This window comes from Cetorhinus maximus, chromosome 1 (genome assembly GCF_964194155.1).
Source record: "Cetorhinus maximus chromosome 1, sCetMax3.hap1.1, whole genome shotgun sequence".
Classification (NCBI taxonomy): Eukaryota; Metazoa; Chordata; class Chondrichthyes; order Lamniformes; family Cetorhinidae; genus Cetorhinus; species Cetorhinus maximus.
The window spans coordinates 89573008-89596389 of record NC_135879.1 but is presented as its reverse complement, the minus strand read 5'-3'; the positions used below and the strand labels follow the sequence as shown (position 1 = coordinate 89596389).

The window sequence follows — 23382 nt, the reverse complement described above, 5'->3', positions numbered from 1 at the left end:
CTCTTCTGTGCAGCAATGGCACTGAGCACCATTGCCATCGCCTACGAAACTAGAGTGGTAATGTTGCTGCCCCTCCTGTGGTCAGAGCTGGGGTAGAGGACATCATAGCGGGTGTCCACAGTATCCAAAAGGCACCTGAAGGCTGCAGTCTTCCTGTCTTTTGGGACCATGTCTTGTTTGCTGCAGTCCTGGGCTGGATGCACTGAGTACGGCTGTACATTAAATGTGGTGCCTGGCATGATGAAGCGATGAGACAGCATGGCAGGCAAATCGGAGCCCGCCTGCCATCGAAATGGTGTGTATCTTGGGAATGCATAATTAATGCAACGGATTTGGGACAATACGATGTGAAAGGCTGTCATTGTGGCTGGCAGGTAAAACATCGTTTTTCCCACCCGCTACTGCACTTAGTGCAATTCTAGGACGGTTCCACCTGTTGTCACGTTTGACAAACAAATTAATAATCATAACAAAGCAAGCAGTAAGGAAGATTTCCTGTGTGTGTTACACATATCAAAACCTTAAATCAATTTGTATGGAACAGAGGAAATTTTTCTTCACCGTATGCATTATCAATACTTGCCATGGTCTGGGAGTAGTGGAACAGTGATGTTGTAGATTAGATCATGGTTTGGTGTGTCTCTATCTACAAAGGACAACTGCGTAGCCTGGATTACTGTAACCCGATCTTCAAGTGCCTGTCAAAAAATCATTAGTTATTTAAAAGTATTTCACAAGTAAACAATTTTCCTATTTATTCTATTCATCAAATGTGACGGTTTTTTAAAATTTATTACGACACAGTCGATGGTAAAGACTGAGTTGCTCAAATCCCAGAGGGAAACTTGAAACATCTGTCACAACCCATTTTTGCAATTTGTACGTTTCAAGATGCAGACTTTGAATTCAGTAGTAAAAGACCACCGAGTCTCAAGAGATTTTTTTATAAAACTAAATTAAACATTTATTAATACAAGAAAAATTGTAAGCACATACATATGTCTACAGAATCACTACTATAATAACTACATAAATCCTCTAATTAATCCAACTTTCAGTTACGCCCCCATTAAGGTAACGGTAAAACTCATAGATTTAAAAAGACCCCAGGCAAAGCACATTTGACCTTACAAATTCAAAATGAGGTTCCTTGCAACTTGGTTCCTTGCAGACACAGTTGGAAGTGTACAGGCTGGTTAGATCTTAAATGCCTCTGCCTTACACACTCAAATTCCTTTCTGTTTATACCTAGCTGTTCCTTTGAGTGTAAATTTTCCATTGTATCACTAGGCTTTTAATGGTACATCTTCTAGCAATAATATCCTTTCATTCCACCAATTTTATTAGTAAGCTGAAAAAAAAAACACATTGCTTGGCGTCTTCTAGCTCAGTGCAAGATTTCACCCATTCTTTTGAATGCTTTATTTAAAAATGAAAATTTCTCCCCTTGACAACTATGTTTCTAAACTTTCCCATGTTTATCTAATTACCATTTCAAACCTACTTCTCTCTATACATCAAAGCGTCCAGACCAGCTGTCTTTAATCCAATTAAGACACACAAACATAGACACAGACACCACTAAACTCCATTCTAAAAAAATCATTTCCAATAACATTACAGACATTCTCTTCATGACACTTTTCCATTGCAATATCTAAAGCTAAAACAGGTATAAATAATGTTTGCAGTTAAAAAATTGCTAATTGATTAAGTATGAAAATACATTTAAATATGAATTATATTTACAACAGTAATTAAAGATTAAAAATAGATCAATGGTCAGACAACTATATCTTTATTTACCAGAAGATTTAAATGCTAGAAGGCCATTAAATCTGCAGGTAAGAAAATTCCATCTGCATTTCAACATTGCACAGAAGAGATAATTTTCAACTATTTTCACCTGAATTGGCCACACTGTCCTCTATAGAACCAACTGGATTTTCGTTCTCAAAGTTGGGCGAGATTTATTCAGGATGGGTGAACCAGGTGGCAAAGTTGAAAACTCCCCCCACATGTCCACAGTCAACAGGTCCTAAAGCCACATCTAGCTCTCTGTTGAATTTTCTGACACAATCTAACTCTACTGTTTCCCAGTAGATTGTTTTCCACACATTCAACTACTTACATAAACAGTGTTATAAGTAAATTGGCCTGATTGCATTTGCTCATTGAGAACCTCATACAGAGAATTTACTAAATTTAATTTGGAAGAGTCTACAACATGTAGCTGTTGTTGTTGAAAGAGTCCTGCAGACATACGGGCAGGGGGGCAAGAGTTGAGGTGGTGGGTGGAGGGGTGTTAACTTAACAAGGTAATGCTTACTGTGACTTGTAGAGGAGTAATAACTCCTGAAGCTAGTTGTGGAGCATCTTCATTTTTCTGTAAAATTCCAATTTGAAATATGTGGCTTTCAGCTCCAGTGTAGGTCGTGGCACCATTTGTAACCTGCAACAAAAAACAAATGTGTGGCAGAAATTGTTACCTTGATCCTTTATTAGACGGTACATGTTACATAAAAAAGTTTTTAAAATTATTTGTTCCAAGGAACTGTAATTTGTTTCATATTCAACCAAAAGAAAATCAGTGTCCATTTGATCAGTTGAAGCTCAACGCAAACTAGAGGAACAGCACCTCATCTTCCGACTAGGCACTCTACAGTCTTCCAGACTTAACATTGAGTTCAACAACTTCAGATCATGAACTCTGTCCTCCATCCCCACCCCCTTTCTGATCCCCCTTTTTCCAATAATTTATCATTTTTAAATATATTTTCTTTTCCCGCCTATTTTTAAATTTATTTCGATCTATCGTTTTATCTCCACCTTTTCGCCCATTTTGATTCCTTCCCCCCACCCACCCCCATTAGGGCCATCTGACACTTGCTTGTCCTGCTTTCTATCCTTAATGTCACCATTAGTACATTCTATAGATAATATCACCACTGTCAACACCCCTTCATCCTTTTGTCTATGACATCTTTGGCAATCTCATCTTTGCCTCCACCTATCACTGGCCCCCTATCCAGCTCTACCTGTCCCACCCCCCTCAACCAGCTTATATTTCACCACATTTCTATACTTCCTTAGTTCTGATGAAGACTCATACGGTGTTACACTCCGCAGATGCTGTAAGACCTGCTGAGTTTTTCCAGCTATTTTTGTTTTTGTTTGATCAGTTCTTTGAGTATTCTTGAACCAAGCTGTATTACTGTGTATGCTCTTTGACTTTCAGGACATGGAGGGATTTGTGTGTCCATCTCTTTTTCTTTGCGGGAACATATTTGTTCTGAACTCTCTTTAGTTCCTCCTTGAATGCCTCCCATTGTGTTGACACTAACTTACCTTCGTGTAACTCTTTCCAGTCCACTTTTGCTGAATCATATCCCCACTTAGTAAAATTGGCCTTTCCCCATTTTAAAAATTGAATCTTGGTCTAGTTTTATCCTTTTCCATAATTGCTCTTAAATCTAACAGAATTATGAACGCCATCACTAGAATGCTCCCCCACCCCTTCCACCTGCCCAATAGCTCTCAAGAAGCATGACACCATTCAGGAAAAAAACAGCCCACTTGATCGACACCCCAACTACCACTTAACATCACTTCCTCCACCACCAGCACACCGTGCTGGCTATAGGTACCAACTGCACTGTAGCATCATGTCAAGGCTCCTTCAACAGCATCTTCCAATCCTTAGATTTCTACTGCCTGGAAGAACAAGGGCAGCAGGTGCATGGAAACACCCCCCACCTGCAAGTTCCTCTCCAAGTCACACATCATCCTAACTTGGAAATATATTGACATTCCTTCATTGTCACTAAGTCAACATCTTGGATCTCCCTAGATACCAGTATTGTGGATGTAACTAAACCACAAGGACTACAATGGTTCAAGAAGGTGGCTCACCACCACCTTTTCAAGGGAAGTTAAGAATAGGCAACAAATGCTGGCCTTGTCCGCGAAGCCCACATCCCATTAACGCTCAGAAAAGCACACTTATTTTGCTGGAGCCAGATTTTATTCACCCAGTAACTTGCATATTAATCAGACTTTCTGGGATTTATTTTGAACTTGGGCCTGGACACCTGAGTGTAAATTGAAACTTTGGATGGTCTACATTATAGAAACTGCCTAATATATTTCAGTTTGAATCATCTGTGCAGTTTAAACTTTCTAAACAAAAAATTATGATTTCTCACTTGTCGGAGTACTTTCTCAAATCACACGACTAACAGTTAATGTTCCCGAATTGAAAACATGAATTTATAAAATGAACTGTTATCTTAACACAGTATAACAGTATCTGCAATGATACAAATGCCCACTTTTTACAACTCACCAAAACAAATTTTGTGCTTTGTTGCAAAATTAAATTCAATGTGAATGCCGCTTGCAATGAAATGGAAATTCAGCTTTAAACATCTGAACTAATAATAAGACACTCCATATAAATCTTAATCAAAGAGTTTTAGACAGTTTCACATGGATAGTGCATTCCACACTACTGCTTTCTGCAGTGTAGCCTGAACAGCTGAGATCATCACACTTGAATGGAATCACAACGCTTATCTGCAATGAAGTCTCAGGTCCAAAGCAGGATAAGCCTTTGTAAACTCCATTGCTTAGGAGAATGGATTTCTGACTCACTCGATGTAAAATAATACAATTGTTTCATGCATTCAAGGACTGAGACAGCTGAATTTATATTTCACCTTTCCAATGAAGTAAACTGGTCCATAGAAGTATTTTATATTGCCCATCCTTTCTCTCTTAGAGAGCTAATAAGGCACCAGGACCAGATGAGATATATCAAAGATATTAAGGGAAGTGAGAGTGGAAAGTAAAGAGGGATGGCCATAATTTTCCAGTCTTCCCAAGATTCAGAGGTGATGCCAGAGGACTTCAGAATTGCAAATGTTACACCCTTGTTCAAAAAGTGTGTAAAGATAAACCCAGCAACTAACAGGGCAGTCAGTTTAACTTTGGAGATGGGGAAGCTCCTAGAAACTATAATTTGGGGAAAAATCAATAGGCACTAAGGCAAATGCAGGCTAATTAAGAAAAGTCAGGATGAATATTATTAGGGCAAATCAGGTTTAACTAACTTGCTTAAGTTTATTGAAGAGGTAACCGAGAAGGTTGGTGAGAGTAATGCTGTTGATGTGGCATACATGGACTTCCAAAAGGCATTGGATACAGTACTGCCCAACAGACTTATGAGCAAAGTTATAGTTCCTGGAACTAAAAGGACAGCAGCAACATGAATATAAAATTGGCTGAGTGACTGGAATTAGATAATTGTGGTCAATGAATGTTTCTCACATGGAGGAAGGTGTGTAGTGGAGTTCTCTAGAGATTGGTGTTGGTCCCCTTCCGCTTCCTGATATATATTACTGACCTAGACTTTGGTGTACAGGGCGCAAATTCAAAATATACAGATGATACAAAATTTGGAAACATTGTGGACTATGAGGAGGATAGTGTCACACTTCAAAAGGACAAACAAGTTGATGGAATGGGCAGGTGAGTGGCAAATGAAATTCAATGCAGAGAAGTGTGAAGTGATTCATTTTGGTAGGAAGGATGCAGAGAGACAATATAAAATGAAGGGGACAATTCTAAAGAGGGTGCAGGAACAGGGGGACCTGAGTGTATATATGCCTAAATCATTGAAGGTGGCAGGACAGGTTGAGAGAATGGATAATAAGGCAAAAAGTATCCTAGGTTTTATTAATAGGGGCATAGGGTACAATAGCAAGGACTTGGGTCAGATGATGTAGAATCTGTGTGGGTAAAGTTGAGGAACCGCAAAGGTAAAAAAACCATAATGGGAGTTATGTACAGATCTCCGAACAGTAGTCAGGATGTGGGGCACAAGATACACCAGGAGATAGAAAAGGTGTGTAAGAAAGGCAAGGTTACAGTGATCATGGGGGATTTCAATATGCAGGTAGACTGGGAAAATCAGGTTGGTAGTGGATCCCAAGAAAAGGAATTTGTGGAATGTCTACGAGATGGCTTTTTGGAGCAGCTTGTGGTGGAGCCCACTAGGGAACAGGCAATTCTAGATTTAGTGATGTGTAATGAGGCAGATTTGATAAGGGAGCTTAAGGTGAAGGAACCCTTAGGAGGAAGTGACCATAATATAATAGCATTTACCCTGCAATTTGAGAGGAAAAAGCTGGAATCAGATGTAACAGTATTACAGTTGAATAAAGGCAACTACAGAGGCATGAGGGAGGAGCTGGCCAGAATTGACTGGGAGATGAGCCTAGCAGGAAAGACAGTGGAACAGCAATGGCAGGAGTTTCTGGGAGTAATTTGGGAGACACAGCAAAAATTCATCCCTAGGAAGAAGAAGCATACTAAAGGGAAGACGAGGCAACCATGGCTGACAAGGGAAGTCAGGGACAGCATAAAAGCTAAAGAGAAAGCATACAATGCGGCGAAGAGCAGTGAGAAACCAGGGGATTGGGAAGCCTACAAAGACTAACAGAGGACAACTAAAAAAGAAATAAGGAGAGAGAAGATTAAATATGAGGGTAAACTAGCCAGTAATATAAAAGAAGATTGCAAGATTTTTTTAGATATATAAAGGGTAAGAGAGAGGCAAAAGTGGACATTGGGCCGCTGGAAAATGACGCTGGAGAAGTAGTAGTGGGGAACAAAGAAATGGCGGAGGAACTGAATAGGTACTTTGCATCAGTCTTCACAGTGGAAGACACGAGTGACATCCCCAAAGTTCAAGAGAGTCGGGGGGCAGAGGTGAGTATGGTGGCCATTACCAAGGAGAAGGTGCTAGGAAAACTGAAAGGTCTGAAGGTGGATAAATCTCTCTGGACCAGATGGATTACACCCCAGAGTTCTGAAGGAGATAGCTGAAGAGATAGCGGAGGCGTATGTGGTGATCTTTCAGGAGTCACTGGAGTCAGGGAGGGTCCCAGAGGACTGGAAAATCGCTAATGTAACCCCCCTGTTTAAGAAGGGAGTGAGGCAAAAGATGGGAAATTACAGGCCGATTAGCCTGACCTCGGTCGTTGGTAAGATTTTAGAGTCCATTATTAAGGATGAAATTTCAGAATACTTTGAAATGCATGGTAAAATAGGGCAAAGTCAGCATGGTTTCATCAAGGGGAGGTCATGCCTGACAAATCTGTTAGAATTCTTTGAGGAGGTAACGAGTAGGTTAGACAAAGGAGAGCCAATGGATGTTATCTACTTGGACTTCCAGAAGGCCTTTGACAAGGTGCCGCATAGGAGGCTGCTCAGTAAGATAAGAGCCCATGGTGTTAGAGGCAAGGTATTAGCATGGATAGAAGATTGGCTATCTGGCAGGAGGCAGAGTGGAGATAAGGGGGTCCTTCTCAGGATGGTGGCCGGTGACTAGTGGAGTTCCGCAGGGGTCAGTGTTGGGACCACAACTTTTCACTTTATACATTAATGATCTAGATGAAGGAACTGAGGGCATCCTGGCTAAGTTTGTAGATGATACAAAGATAGGTGGAGGGACAGGTAGCATTGAGGAGGCGGGGAGGCTGCAGAAGGATTTGGACAGGTTAGGAGAATGGACAAAGAAGTGGCAGATGGAATACAACGTGGGGAAGTGTGAGGTCATGCACTTTGGTAGGAAGAATAGAGGCATAGACTATTTTCTAAATGGGGAGAGAATTCAGAAATCTGGAGTGCAAAGGGACTTGCCTCTAACCCTAACCTAACGCAGGATTCTCTTAAGGTTAACTTGCAGGTTGAGTCGGTAGTTAGGAAGGCAAATGCAATGTTGGCATTTATTTCGAGAGGACTAGAATATAAAAGCAGGGATGTGCTGCTGAGGCTTTATAAGGCTCTGATCAGACCACATTTAGAATATTGTGAGCAATTTTGGGCCCCGTATCTCAGGAAGGATGTTCTGGCCCTGGAGAGGGTCCAGAGGAGGTTCACGAGAATGATCCCAGGAATGAAAGGCTTAACAAATGAGGAACATTTGAGGACTTTGGGTCTATACTCGATGGAGTTTAGAAGGATGAGGGGGGATCTGATTGAAACTTACAGAATACTGAAAGGCCTGGATAGTGTGGATGTGGAGAAGATGTTTCCATTAGGAGAGACTAGGACCCGAGGGCACAACCTCAGAGTAAAGGAAAGACCTTTTAGAACAGAGATGAGGAGAAACTTGTTTAGCCAGAGAGTGGTGATTCTATGGAATTCATTGCCACAGAAGGCTGTGGAGGCCAGGTCATTGAGTGTATTTAAGACCGAGAGAGATAGGTTCTAGATTGGTAAGGGGATCAAAGGTTACGGGGAGAAGGCGGGAGAATGGGGTTGAGAAACTTATCAGCCATGATTGAATGGCGGAGCAGACTCGATGGGCCGATTGGCCTAATTTCTGCTCCTATGTCTTATGGTCTTATGGACTTGCATAAAATATTGGTTCTGCCTCAACTGGGTGCCGTACTTTAGGAAAGATGTGAAGGCATTAGGCTGAGTGCAGAAAAGATTCACGGGAAAGGTTCCAGGGATAAGGAACTTCAGTTATGTAGACAGATTGGAGAAGTCAGGACTGTTTTCCTTGGAGGAGGGAAGGTTGAGAGGAGATTTGATAGAGGTATTCAAAATCATGAGGGCTCTGGACAGGGTAGATGGGGAAAAACTGTTCCCATTGGTGGAAGGATCGAGAATGAGAGGGCACAGATTTAAAGTAATTGGCAAAAGAAGCATGAGGAGAAACATTTTTACGTCACAAATGGTTAGGATCTGGAATGTGCCGCTTGAGAGTGCTGTGGAGGCAGGTTCAATTGAGGCATTCAAGAAGGAATTTGATTATTACCTGAAGGATAATAGTGCAGGGTTACGGGGAGAAGGCAAAGGAATGACTAGGTAAACTGCTCATTCGGAGAGTCAGTGCAGACACGACAGGCTGAATGGCCACCTTTTTGCTGCAAACATTCCGTGATGGCATTACATATTGCTTAACAATATCTATAGCTAAGTTCCTCACTCCTGATTTATTTATTAATTAATTATTCATTCACAGGGTGTGGGCTTCGCTGGCTAGGCCAGTATTTATTGCCCATCCCTAGTTGCCCTTGAAAAGGTGGTGGTGAGCTGCCTTTTTGAACTGTTGCAGTCCATGTGGTGTGGTTACACCCACACTGACCTGTTGGTTGTGGGATGGCTTAGCTCTGTCTTTCAGTTGCTGCTTATGCTGTTTGGCACGCAAGTAGTCCTGTGTTATAGCTTCACCAGGTTGACACCTCATTTTTGAGGTATGCCTGGTGCTGCTCCTGGCATACCCTCCTGCACTCTTCATTGAACCAGGGTTGGTCCCCTAGGTTGATGGTAATGGTAGAGTGGGGGATATGCTGGGCCATGAGGTTACAGATTATGTTTGAGTACAATTCTGCTGCTGCTGATGGCCCACAGCGCCTCATGGATGCCCAGTCTTGAGTTGCTAGACCTGTTTAAAATCAATCAAATTTAGCACGGTGGTAGTGTCACACAACACCTTGGCGGGTATCTTTAATGTGAAGGCAGGAATTTGTCTCCACAGCCACTGTGCGCCAGTCACTCCTACCGATACTGTCATGGACAGATGCATCTGTGGCAGACAGGTTGGTGAGGATGAGGTCAAGTATGTTTTTCCCTCTTGGTGGTTGCCTCACCACCTGCCGCAGACCCAGTCTAGCAGATCTGTCCTTTAGGGCTCAGCCAGCTCGGTCAGTAGTGGTGCTACCGAGCCACTCTTGGTGATGACCTTTGAATTCCCCCACCCAGGGTATATTCTGCGTCCTTGCCACCCTTAGTTTCTTCCAAGTGTTGTTCAACATGCAGGAGCACTGATTCATCAGCTGAGTGAGGGCGGTACGTGGTAATCAGCAGGAGGTTTCCTTGCTCATGTTTGACCTGATATCATGAGACTTCATGGGGTCCGGAGTCAATTTTGAGGACTCCCAGAGCAACTCACTCCCAACTGTATACCACTGTGCCACCACTTCTGCTGGGTTTGTCTTGCCAGTGGAACAGAACACACCCAAGGATGGTCTGGGGCATTATCTGTAAGGTATGATTCAGTGGCGATGACTATGTCAGGCTGTTGCTTGCCTAGTCTGTGAGACAGCTCTCCCAATTTTGGCACTAGCCCCCAGATGTTAGAAAGGAAGATTTTGCAGGGTCGACAGGGCTGAGTTTGCCATTGTCATTTCCGATGCCTAGGTCGATGCTGGGTGGTCCGTCTGGTTTCATTCCTTTTTTGAGACCTTGTTACGGTTTGATACAACTGAATGGCTTGCTAGGCCATTTCGGAAGGCATTTAAATGGATGGGGCATGGGGAGTGTGTGAGGGGTGGGGTGAGAGGGTGTGAAGGGAGAGGGCTGGTGACTGTGTTTTTTTTTGTTTTATTCATATTTTTCACAGCTTTAACAAAATGCTAGAGCACCAAGTCTGGCCTTTCACCCAGGCCACCTCTGCACCTGGCAGCCTCCGAACTCTTTCTGGGGGAATGGTGACCAAACTCCCATTTTCATCCACCAGCAACCCCCACCCCACCGAGAATGAAAATCCAAACTTCTGGGACATTTTTTCCCGGGTTGGACTTGTGGAGCCTGGAGTTATCCTAACTCTGCATTACTAACCCGGGAGGGAAAATTCAGGCTGTTGTTTTGCCAATGTAGAAATGTCCAACGACTGAATGAGCAACCTGGGCGAGGAAGAAAGGTAAAGTGTGCTAAAGTTTGCACCCCTTATTGTCAATAAACTGGAGTGTATATTTCTTTTTAAAAATGTGAAAGAGATGCAATAACTTCAACCAAATAATTCTTGTTACACCTGACATTGAGGTACTCCTGAAATGAAAGACAGAAAAAATTATAGCGGATTTTAGAAGAATAACGTTTTTTATATGAATTTCCAAGCATTCTCTCTGGTTTAATGATATAAATGAACAAGCTAATTATATGTTGGCTGGGTGAGTGGGGAACTGGCAGACCCCATTTAATATTACTAAGCTTGGTCATCATTGCATGCTAATTGCTTAAAAGCTGAATTTGGAGATCAGAGAAAAACTGATTGCTTTAAAATGCTAGTGACTTTTTTACTTTACAATCTGGCTAACAGACAATTAATAGAGATGATTTAGATATAGGTGTTGGGCATTCCTTGACTGGTCCTCATCAGTCCTACATAATACGGGCTTTTGCAGCCCCACCATGCCAATTCTGATGAAGGGTTTCACCTTAAACACTAACATCTTTCTTGCTCAAATGCTGATCAGCCTGCATTTCCAGACATTTTTGTTTTTCACTTGAGTTCTGAATAGTTTTACAGGAGGTTTCCTAGTGATTCTTTCCATTATGTTCAGTAGCACATTAAACTATTGCTTCCTAAAGCACGGGGTTCATACAACTGATGGCACTTCTACAGTTAACTTGCTGGGGGGTTTTTAAACAATGTCTTCCTTGCGGCCAGTATGTCTGGCAAGTTTACTTTGATGTTGGTGCTGGCTGTGTGAGACTAACAAGTCAGAAGTCAGTAACCTAAGCTGCAATACAGCGGTTTATAAGTAACTGAAGAGTCTTAATACCAAACCTCCAATGTCAGTACCTGAAACTTGAATGAGTCCTCTGTAGATGTTAACCCTGAGTGTTGGTACCACACAATGCCGTTGTTAAGATCCTGCTGAGTAAATGAGTTTGTCACAGTTGCTATTTTTCCACCAGGCAGCCTTTGCCACCCATCTGCTGGGCCATCAGCTGGCATTGGGACCAAAAGGATCACATCACCTATTGAAAATTAAGGATCACAAAAAATGCACAGCAAGTTAGCTTGAAACATGCTTCATGTAATTATTGCTACTAGAAGCAAAAATCAGACAACACATTTTCAGCTGTTAGTCAGTCCAAAACTGAAATTGAATGAAATATAAAACTCAACAGTGCTTGGAATAATTTTCTAATCTTTATAAAAGTTTCAATTTTGTTCCACTCCTCTGCTCCAAGAAATGACATATGGCATGGTAAAATCAGATTGAGTGAGTTCAAGGGTGGCCTACACCTATTACACAAAGACCAGTCTAGCCAAATCTTGTGATGGGAATCTCTTGCACCAATATAAATGGGTTGTGGGCAATTAGACTACTGCCGAGCAGTTTGCACACAATTCTGCCTTGTACTTACGCTGGTGCAACTGCAGCTGGCAAGGGCTGTTAATTGGGTTGAAGTGCCATTCTGCCAGCTTGCCTCTGTAATTTTCCACTTGACACTAGGAATGGCTGTGTTGGCACTGGATGAGTCATTACAAGAACTGCAGCCACCAATGTGAACAATCAAAGGAAGCTTTTTAATATTTAAAAATAATTGCAACGTTTTTTGGAACAACTACAGGAGTTGCTGGCCAAACTACATTGTGCCATTATCCAAGGCCTGTTGTAGCCACTGCCACCCTCATCTGCCAGGTGGACTTCCCAATAGAGGCAGCAATCCCACTGGGAGTCTATAAGAAAATCAGCCAGGTTCAGGCAGGTGGAATTCCTCTCCTCTCAAAGTAGTGCTAAGAATTTGTCACAGTGGAAGACTCTGGCCCCTGATCTTATACCACATTTGGCTGGAGATTGGGGCAAATCAAGCTTGGCAGAAATGCTTAAAGAACTGCTGCAAGTCATTAAAAAATAGTGGCAGTGAGAAGTGGAAAGTGTAGAAATTGAAAACAATGGCTCAATATTAGTGAACAACAATACTGAAGAGTCAGAGGTCCGTCAGCTGGAGGGTGCCCATATGTGAAGCTGAAGACTAACCTCCAGTTAAAGCACAGGAACTAGTTATATGGGTGGAGGCTGCTAAGTTAATGCAGTTTATCCTTCCACCTGACAGAAAATGAGAAAGAAGGGTCATTTCCTGTGATGCCCATCAACCAAGCTACAAATCCAAGACTGAAACTCTCACACGCTCTGGAAGGTACCAGTTCAAACACTGCACACTCACTGTTCTTGTACACACCTGCTGCTCTTGTGCAGGCAGTTGCGCCAGAGCTAGATTTTTCTTGCAGGAGGAAGTGAGGAGCACAGGAGAGGTATGCAGACCACAAATTGGGACAGAAGGTGCAGCCTATGTTTGAGCTAAACTCTGCTGCAATTGAGTGAGACAGCGGAATTGGGAAGGATTCATGCAAACTAAGAACTGGCCACAAGCAGGAACAAGGAGGCTGGTGTGATATCAAACCCTAAAATATTGTTTTCATGGCTGTACTTCTGACTGGTACTTGCTAGCTATATAGTTGTGCAGGTTTGTACAGAACTAGATCTGGAGGGCCCTGCATTACATCACAGACACACATTCAATTATTGAGTTAGATAGATAAGAGAACAGTACAGGATAATGGAAAGTCAAAGATAATCCTCTACTGAAAAACAGCAATGTTCAGTGGAAGGGTGAAAAGAGTTTCAATAAAGTGATGTCAGATATATATGGCTGTAAAGCTTTACTAGGAGGAAACACTAAAGACAGTAGAGCTCTTAGCATTGGAACAAAACAGTTTAAAGCTCCAATGTGGGTTGTTCAAATTATGAGGAGAATTTAGAGAAACTATTTCTACTATTAGTGAATCAGTAACTAGAATGTTTAAATCTAAGATCATCACCAAACGAACAAAGGAAATGTTGGAAGTTTTTTAAATTATGTAGAGGGTTGTTGTGGCATGGCAATATTCAACCAGAAACAATGATGGAAGCAGAATCCATTACATCTTTCAAAAGGGAAGTGGATAAATATTTGAATAAAAAAAGCTAGTTTATGGAAAAACATCAACCAGCTGGAGGTAGCCCAGTCAAATCATCTACAGTTTTTGACAGAATGGAAGAATCAGATTGCATTATCCAAGTACCAGATGGCATAAGAGTATAGGAGTTCAAAGAGACATTTTGTGCGGTGCTCATAAGGTAAATCATTAACTACCAAATTTAGGGGATTCTTTTGCATGTATTAGATTGAAGATAATCTCGGAGTCACTGGCATCTTTGTCTGCTGCCTGCAAAAGTCTGTTGGTAATCTGTAGTAATCCACCCTCAGGGACCCATCCTCTTAAATTATTCAGGAGCTCTGGCCCTTTGTCGGTCGTCTGAAAAGAAAATAAAGGAAGTTAAAATACAACAGATCTAACAATCTGGATTGGGTGGAACAGTGGATTAGCAGAGTGTCCGCGTACTTTTAGGATCCAAGTTTGATTTGTGGAATAAAAATCTTTGCTATTTGTCAGTTGCAAGACTCCTATGTGAAATGAGCTTGAATGATCTCAAACCAAGTCCCCATGAGTGCACCAGAGAACCACAGAAGTTTAAAATATAGAAGGCCATTCAGGCATCAGCCCTCTGCTAAAACATTCTAATTCGATCCCACTATCCTCCTGTCTCCTCACAACCCCGCACCTTCCTTGCCTCCAAATACTTATCCAACTTTCACTTAATATTCTCTGCCTCAACCACTCGCTGTGCCAAAGCATCTCATCCCCATTGAATACAGACATTCCTTCTAACGTTTCTCCTCAGCCCAGTGACAATATCAACTTGATCAACCTTGACCACTGCTCCCCAGCCAAGAGAAATTCCACAGCACATAATTCAGTAAAATTGGTAGTCTCACTTCAGGTAGCTTCACATGAAAATGCAAAATTTCACTCTGATGCAGTAGGAATGCTCCTGGGAAGCTGGGATTACACTGGTAGAAAAGAACAACAGGGAGCTTTCCTCAATAAAAGTTAGACCATCACATATATCCATGTTATGCCCAGGGATGCTGCTGATTGGCAGCATGCTTTTCTTTCTCTGATACTCATGTTCCTCCTACCGTGTAAAACTGATCTATCTTTCCTCTGATTTTTTGATGCAGGGTCTTGTAAAGGCCTTTTGAAGTCAGTTTTTATTGTAAGTTTAAAAACTTATTTTTCAAGTTTTATTTTTAGCATCAATAATGGAAACAAATTGAGGGAAAATTACTGCCTAAGAAAGGGTAAATTTGCATTTTGTCACAGCACAATACAATAGTTAAGCTAAAAGACAACTAAAAACTATTCACAAAGTGCTTGAGCATTGCTGAAAAAAGGGACATGCTGGCAAAGCTTTTCATCTTGTACTCATCAGGATAGATGCAGAATGCCAAATTTCAAAGGGAGCAACAATTCATGATCCATCAGAAAAGGGTGCTGACTGGTTCTGATTGATCAAGGCATTGGTTGTTAGTGTAATTTGGTTATTAGTGTAATTCTTAGCACACTCAGAATTGTCCAGCAAGTGTTGCCCAATAGCAGAATCAAATCTACCTTTTGTCTTTTGCTCACTATGCAACACTCAATTTAAAATGATCACTTGGGCACATAATGTAGCTCATTTACATTTGCTTGAAGCTACTTAGATTCATATGCAGGGACCTGACCTCTTCAGGCAAAAGGAACCTGTCCCGGCATTGCATCTTTTAAAAAATTATACAAAAGTACAGGGGACAATAACTCCCTGGTGCATTCGCCTTGGCGATTCCTCGACCAGAGCCAACTTGCCAACCAATCACCATGCAGTATAAATTGTTGCTCCCTTTGAAATTTGGCATTCTTGCGCCTGACCTGATGAGTGCAAGACAAAAAACTTTGACAACATGTCTCTTTTCTCAGCAAATACTCAATTCTGTACTGCTAAGCGACTACTTATTTACATAATCCACAGATAAACATTTATGGACCTTAATAGCAGTTCCCAAGGTAACATAAGTTTCCATGACCATAAAGTGCTGTCAAACTTTAAAGGTAAATTTTTACAAATTTAGAAGTTATAATATTTAAGAGTAGACTATGTTCTTTAAAATGCTGGCTGTTAAAGTCTGTGTTTGAAGTTGTACACAGCCACATAGTATCAATGAGCACAAATTTATTTCAAGTCTGGTTTGAGTATGAAATAGTTGATGTTGGAATTTAATTTTGCAGTACATCAAAATGGTATTCAATGATAAAATTAATAGCATGTTCGCAGTTTGTTAATAACACAGCTGAACATTTTTTGATACTGTAGTTCCACCCTCTCAATTCTGGTAACATCCTTGTAAATCTTTTCTGCACTTTCTCCAGTACTTCAATATCCTATTGTAGCATGGAGACAGCAAGACACAATTCTTCTGACTTTATCCGCATTTCATTCATCTTAACGAACATTATAAAAGAACCCAAATGTCCTCCAAATAGCCTGAGTATGATGAAGAGCAATTATGTGATATCACAGGTGCTAGCCACTGTTTCTACAAATGGACTGGTTCTTTTTAAAGTGCCAAATGTTTCAAGCCAGCAGTAATTATATGGCATGAAATGAATATTGAAAACCGAACTGTGAAGCACTTGACTCCTTTCCAACGTGAGTTTAAAACAAAATTTAATTGCAGCCACAATACTTCCACAGGGTGGCAGTACTTAATGCAGTCATCTCCAGGTTGAACAGGAATTAGAATTCAACATATTAAGGAATTTTATTTATTCTATGCTGTTAGAGATGACACACTCTAAGGTTACGTTATGGCACAGGAATTTGAAATGTTAGCATTAATGGACATCAGCATATTTTTTCCCCCATCTCCTAAACTTGTCTCTGCAAGTAAAGAGATCAGATTTTTCACCCTCATTTCCCCACCCCAAGCATTCCCAGTACAAACGGATTGGACTTCCCAGAACATTGAGGGACACACCTTTTGGAAACCTGCTCCTTGGCAGGACCTAACACCAGTGAAAGGGGCATGAAAGCCAGATAAAGCTGCAAGTCTCTCTTCAACTTCCTTGGAGGAATGAGGGTGTGCCAGGATCCTGCACAACTCCATTCACCTGCAGGCTGCCCCATGACATCCAGCATAGCTGCAGTAGGCAATAGTGCCATAGCCTTTGATTGATCATGCATTGAGGTAGCAGGAATGGTCTTAAAGGGAAGTGACCCAAAGGAAGGCTAGGAATATCTGCTCCTGCCTCATTAACTTAGTTTCATCAGGCCACTACAGATATAGGCCAAGTTCTGTGCTGTCCGTCTCTCAAGTGAGTGCCAGAAATCCCTGTGTAACAGAAAAGGAGTGGTGACTCTAGGTTGAATTTTCCAGGCCCCATGGTGGCAGGCTTGGAGACAGGAGAGGGGAAGGGGTGGGGCCCGATCAGGACACATTCCAGCCATGGAGGAACTTTCCCAGGGCGGGATGGGAGTAGGCTCAGCTGCCCATTCCACGGAAGTGGGCAGTCAATTAAGATGTTTAAGGCACCAATTAGGGGCAATTTTGCCACCAGTGGTGTCCCCCTAGCCCCCACCACAAACCCCCACTCCAACTCTGCACCTCCCCATTCCCCCTGCCCCCATTCTTCCCTGCCACCGTCCCCAATTCCTCCCCTGCACCCCGCCCCGCCAATTCCCTTAGCCTTTGTGCTTGATGCACTGGGGTTAACCCTGGGAAATGAATGCACAGGCCTGCTGGAGCTGCTTTTTTTGTTTTACGAGTTAGCTAATTGTTAATGTGAAACTTTAAATTAGAAGTTGGATTTTCTAGCAGGCAACTCAATGCAGCATGAGTGCTGCTATCATGTCCCCTAAACAAGGAACAGAAGGAGGATGCAGATGAACAGGAACCCTATTTCAGGCCTGTGTCAAGCTCTTTTAAACAGACCAGCATTCAAGGGACAATATCCAGACAGTGAAAATGATAATGGCCACTAAACAATGGTTCTACATGAAGCCTCAATAAGTGCTTCACTTATGCTTTGAATTAGGATCAGCCAATATGTAGCTCAACACTGCATTACTGAGACATTAGGTACCAATATGTGCCACATATCATCATACATCAAGTTCAGCAACAACATGCAGTATCTGGAGGACAGCAGACCCAAATTTACAAGCCACCTGTCATTCTTTAAATAAAAGGCACTATTCATTGCACTTATGTCATTCATGCACCTGCCAAAAGTGATGTTCCTTTAGTTGGCAGATACAGTTGTTGCTCTCTCCTCATTCAAATGGTATATAACATCTGATGAAGGATTTACTATATGACATGCCCTGAGGGAATCAAAGGTTCCCCTATTGTTCAAGCGGGAAGACATGGGAGACACTGATTATGCAATCCAAATGTAGCTGGTACCACCACTGCCGGAACCCAATACTCCAAAAGAAAGTGAGTTGGGAGAATAACTGCTGTTTGTCACATGCTGAACAGTATTACCACTGAAAGTGGTAATGTGCACACTGCAGCAAATTAGGGCTCCAGAAGATGAGGATGAGAAACTAGCAGCAGCGCAGGTGTGATCAGCATTGATCTGTGACTTTTTTTCTCTTGAGACCTGTACATAATTGTTTCTGAATACAGAAACAGAATATATACATTGTAGATACATTTTGATTAAAGTTGCTAGCTTTTTTGCCATAAAACTAAACATTTCTTCTTTCTCCAAGGATGCAAAACATGTTTTAGTCAAATGTTACATTAAAAAATGATGAATGCAATTTTACATGGAATTATATAGAATTACATAGGGTATAGTGCACAGAAACAGACCATTCAGCCCAACCAGTCCATTGTAGTATTCATGTTCCACTTTAGCCATCTCCCACCCTTCCTCATCTAACCATATCAGCATAACCCTCTATTCCCTTCTCCCTTTTATGCTTAGCTAATTTTCCCTTAAATGCATCCAAACTATTTGTTTTTAATTACTTTCACTGCTCGCGAGTTCCACAATCTCACCACTCTCTAGGTAAAGAAGTTTTACCTTTATCCTATTTGTGCACATTGCGCTGATCTTAAGCACTTTTATTCTAGTGTGTTATGTTTCTTCTTACATAATATTCTACTTGAAGAAATAGCCTTGCATAATCCCTGAGCGGTTTCCTGTCATCCTGCCCGTGATTCAACTGGCCATCTGCCTCTGTATATTGTAAAGCAGACAGTCATGTCAGTATCCTGAACTAGTCTACCTATTTCACATGTAGCATTTTGATGCTCCAGGATGGTGACGATGGGCTGGTGGCATATTGAGAATCACTCAACTGTCCCTTTGCTTCTGCAAGCATGCTGCATCCTATTACTGGTAATCTCTATGAGCAGAGACCATAGCATTGTTGCAAAGTCTTTGAAACTCTCCCTGATGGATGAGCCCAGAGTGTCAAAATGTCCCATTATTGTGCTACTGTAAACCTCAACGCCTTGATATCATTAGCAGAAGCATTTCTGAAAAGCATTTCAATTGACTGTAGTAATCTTGGGTTTCTCCTGCAATACCAATGATGCCATATCCTGCAGAATAGCAGCCTGCAGAGTGCAGAAATCCTAGCTGCACAACTGGGTGACAGCATCCACAAATCTATCCAGACCAGCTCGTATCAATTTGTGAAACAAAGCAAGTGATTTCACTCACCAGCTCATACCGATGAAGCGTCCTCTAATTCATCAGCCTTCAATTCATCACACAAGAGTTATAAAATTGTTCAGCTGTAGGAAAACTATGTTGCACCTCCCCACAGTAAGTCTGTCTTTCTTTCTTGACCCTCTATCTCAGTCCCTTCTTCATCCATCACTATTGACTCATTTGTGTTGCTTTATCAAATTCACTACTAAAACCTTATAAATTAGTATTTCTCACTGTGCTATGATTCAGCAGCATCGATTTTCTCTTCCTGCATTGGCAGCTTTTCTATTTAAAAAAACTAGAGAGAGGGCAAGGTGAGCATATAGTTTTGTTTGCCCATTGCTGTTACAAAGCTAGCACATTTGTTTTGATGCAATTTTTAAAAAAATTTGCCACTGTCAAAGGCCTTGGAACATTTTTTTTTAATCAGCACAAAAGAATGCCATTCGGCCCACCTTACCTGTGCTGGCTCTTTGAAAGAGCAGTCATGCTTAGTCCCACATACCTGTTTTCTGGCATAGTCCTGTAAGTTCTTCATCCTCAAAAACCTGTACAACGCTTTTTGAAAATTATTTATAGAATCTGCTTCCACCACCTGCTCAGATACAGTGTTCCTGATCCCGACAAGTCTAAGTGAAAACGTTTCTCCTCTGGATCTTTTAAATCTTCAATAATTGACTCAGTCACCAGGGGGAATAGTTTACTCTACCTACTATGACAAAATCTCTCATCATCTTCAAAACCTCCATTAGGCCACTTCTTATCCATCCCTGTTCCAAGGAGAACAATCCTAACTTTTTCAACCTCTCCTCATCCCCGGTAGCATTCCATAGTAAACCTCCTCTATAACCTTTCTAAGGCCTTGAAATCTTTCCTGAATGCCTACAATGCTCCAGCATGATCTCTTTTCTAGGCTAAAGACGCTTTATAAATAGAAGTTACTGTTTTAATGCACACTCAGCATATATAAGGCTTGCACTTGGCAGGCTGCATTTTGAGGGGAACTCGGAGATGAGTGCACAGTAACATTGCGCAGCGCTTGTGAGAGTCGCATGTTGGACTTCAAGGTTGAGGCACGTTGGTGGGGAGGGGGGTCAAGGGCTGCCCCGCAGTTCAGGTGAGTTGAGAGGGTGGCGGGGGGAGGGGGGCGCAAGGGCTTCCCTGTGGTTGAAGGTAGTGCACAAGCACCTGGGGGGTGGGGGAGGTGGGAAGAGGCCACGCATTAGGGACACCTTGTATAAAGTGACAATTCCTCTGCAGCAGAGACAGTTCAGGCGCAGCTGAGCTCACTCAAGCAACGCAGAGGCATGAAAGTGCCACAAAGTGCTCCAGAGCTTTTCACCCCTCGGGCACAAACTGCAAACTAATGAGCATTTGAGCAGGCTGCAGAACAGTTGGACGACTGGGCACATTATACAATCTCCTTGCTAAAGCCGGCCATGTAGCAGTCACTGGTGGAGGTGCTCACAGTCCCTTGCAATGTCATCATCCCGGTTTGGACGAGTCTCCCCCATGGTTCAAGCTAACAGTGCAGCCTTGCAGTATGGGTTAGGAGAATGCCTGCGCCTGAGCTGAGAGCACAGCATGCAATCCAGTGGGCAAAGCTGCTGCCAATCGGTCGTGGAGTGGGGCAGAGGTGGGTGGGCTTTTGGGCAGCCAAGCCGCACACTAAACTCTGGCCATCCAAGTGGTGGCCAGCACTCTCTGGGATGCGTTAAGGGGCCTTCAGACTAAAATATGAGAGGTTCTTAAGACACCCAAGCTAACCCACACGTTTATCTCTCTTTCATCCTGCAGAAGGAGTACACCAGGAGCATGGAGCCTGGTGAATTAGCTGTATGCCTTATAGAGAGCGGAGACAACAGAGAAGAGAGAGATGGGGGGGCCTGGGGCTCCCGTACATGCCCCTGAAGAGCTACAGCGAGTCATCAGTGGTCAGCGCCTAGCTAGACCAAGGTTCGAAAGGCACTGCCTTTCATTCCTGCAGACGACCAAGAACCAGTATCACCGAGGACTGCGCATGTCTAAGGAACTGGTCAGTCACATCTGCCAGCTGCTGCAGGATTTGACGCCAAATGGAGGGCAACCACTGCCCGTGGCCATGAAAGTGACAGTGATGCTCAATTTGACCACCAGTGGCTGCTTTCAGTGCTCTCCACAGGTGACCTCTGTGGGATCTCACAAGCCTCCACCCACAAATGCACCCATGAGGTCACGGATGCCATTTTCACGAGGGCACACAACTTTTTGCATTTCGACCGAGACCATGGGAGCCAGAATGCAAGGGCGATTGGATTTGCCCAGATCTCGGGTTTCCCCGGGTGCAGGGTGCCATTGACTGCACTCACGTTGTACTCGGATCTCCACCGCAACAAGCAGTCAAATATGTCAACCGCAACGGTTTCCATTCGCTGAATGTGCAGCTGGTATGTGACCACCACAAACGCATCCTGCAGGTCTCGCACGGTTTCCAGTGCATGACTTCTACATCCTCAGCCAGTCACAGATACTGGATGTCTTCCAGGGTCCACAGAGGCTGCAGGGTTGGCTCCTCAAGGATAAAGGCTACCCGCAGAGGATGTGGCTGATGACACCTGTGTGGCGGCCTCAGACTGCAGCAGAGCAAAGGTACAATGAGGCTCATGCTGCAACTCGCAACTTGGTGGAGCAAACCATCAGGATGCTGAAAATGAGGCTCCAATGTCTGGATCAGTCTGGTGGAGCCCTGCAATCTAGTCCACAGAGTGTGTCACACTTTGAGAAGCCGCCATTGCGGCCAGTGGGCAAAACGTCATTTTTCCCGCCCGCTTCCGCACTTCGTGCAAATCTGGGACAATTCTGCCCAAAGTCAATGATATGAAGTCACAGCTGCACGAGTTCATGTTGCATTGGGTTTTTGCTGCGGTTTCCTGATTTTCAGCACTGATTAATGAACATTCAGGCTGTACAAAAAGCAATCAAATCAGAGTCATTACGAAACACAGTTTTTAATCCATGCCATTACCAGACAGGTCTTTAGCTAGAGGAAATGAATGCTTTCAGCTTTTCATTTTGTTGAACAATTTCTAAGCTGAAGTAAATAAAGGCAGAACAGCCACACTGGTATATGCTATCTATCTTAAACTTTATACTCCAAACCTTTTGTAAATAGTAATTGGGAGATTACAAAGAAAGTTTGCTTCACGTGACAAAATTAGTTAAATAGCCACGTTTGTCACTTAGAAAGAAGTGTGCAGTAAACTTCAGTACAAATCAGTCTGAAACATTTCAACACAATCTATAATGTCACACAGTAGACTACCACTATTTATGCATTACAAGCATTTCAAATTTGACTGAGAACTTTAGTTAAGATACCTAGTTAACAGAAACTGCTTGTCAGTGGCAGTTAATGGTCAATCAGCTGTAAGTGATTGCCTGATTTGGAGTTAACTATCGTGGTGGGAAGCTGAGTTAGCAGTTGTGGCTTGGATGTGAATCATAATCTCTAGATAAGCAAACAGTATTTGCCACTGCCCAGATTGGTTGTAAAAGAGTACTTTATTAACAGTGTTGAAGTTGGGAATTTGATACAAGTGGGAATTGGTGGAAGAAGTTGCTGAATTTTATTGTCTTATTTTTAGGTCCAGAAGCTGTTGAGTGTTTTTCTTTCACCTCTTAAGCTAGAAAACTGTAACTTGCTGTTATTTTCCTAAATTAGTAACTTAAACTTAATAAACCAAATAAGTAATCAAACTAAAGCAATCAAATCAATTGATACATAAATAAGATAAGATAGACATGGAGAGCAGTGGATAACTGCTGTACATGGAAGATTGTGGAGAACATTGCAATCCTGGAGAACCATATGTGTATAAGTGCAGCCAAACTTCGGCTCAGAGTTGGAGCTACAGACACTGAGGGCAAAACTGTCTCCTGGAACAAAGTGTTCAGGTAGTCACATGCCTTGAGTTTAGTAGAACTTTAGAACTGATCAATGG

The 23382-nt window shown here is 42.4% G+C and overlaps 1 protein-coding gene across 1 annotated transcript in view; it reads right to left on the bottom strand.

The window, feature by feature from the left end:
- fras1 (Fraser extracellular matrix complex subunit 1) overlaps window positions 1-23382 on the bottom strand; it is a 562738-nt gene that overhangs the window by 187811 nt on the left and 351545 nt on the right. Inside the window, exons 30-33 of the mRNA XM_078543632.1 lie at window positions 13948-14110; window positions 11603-11781; window positions 2330-2452; window positions 584-698 (exon numbers count right to left, since the gene is read on the bottom strand). Coding sequence (XP_078399758.1) covers window positions 584-698; window positions 2330-2452; window positions 11603-11781; window positions 13948-14110 — 580 coding nt within the window. The remainder of the gene's footprint in view (window positions 1-583; window positions 699-2329; window positions 2453-11602; window positions 11782-13947; window positions 14111-23382) is intronic.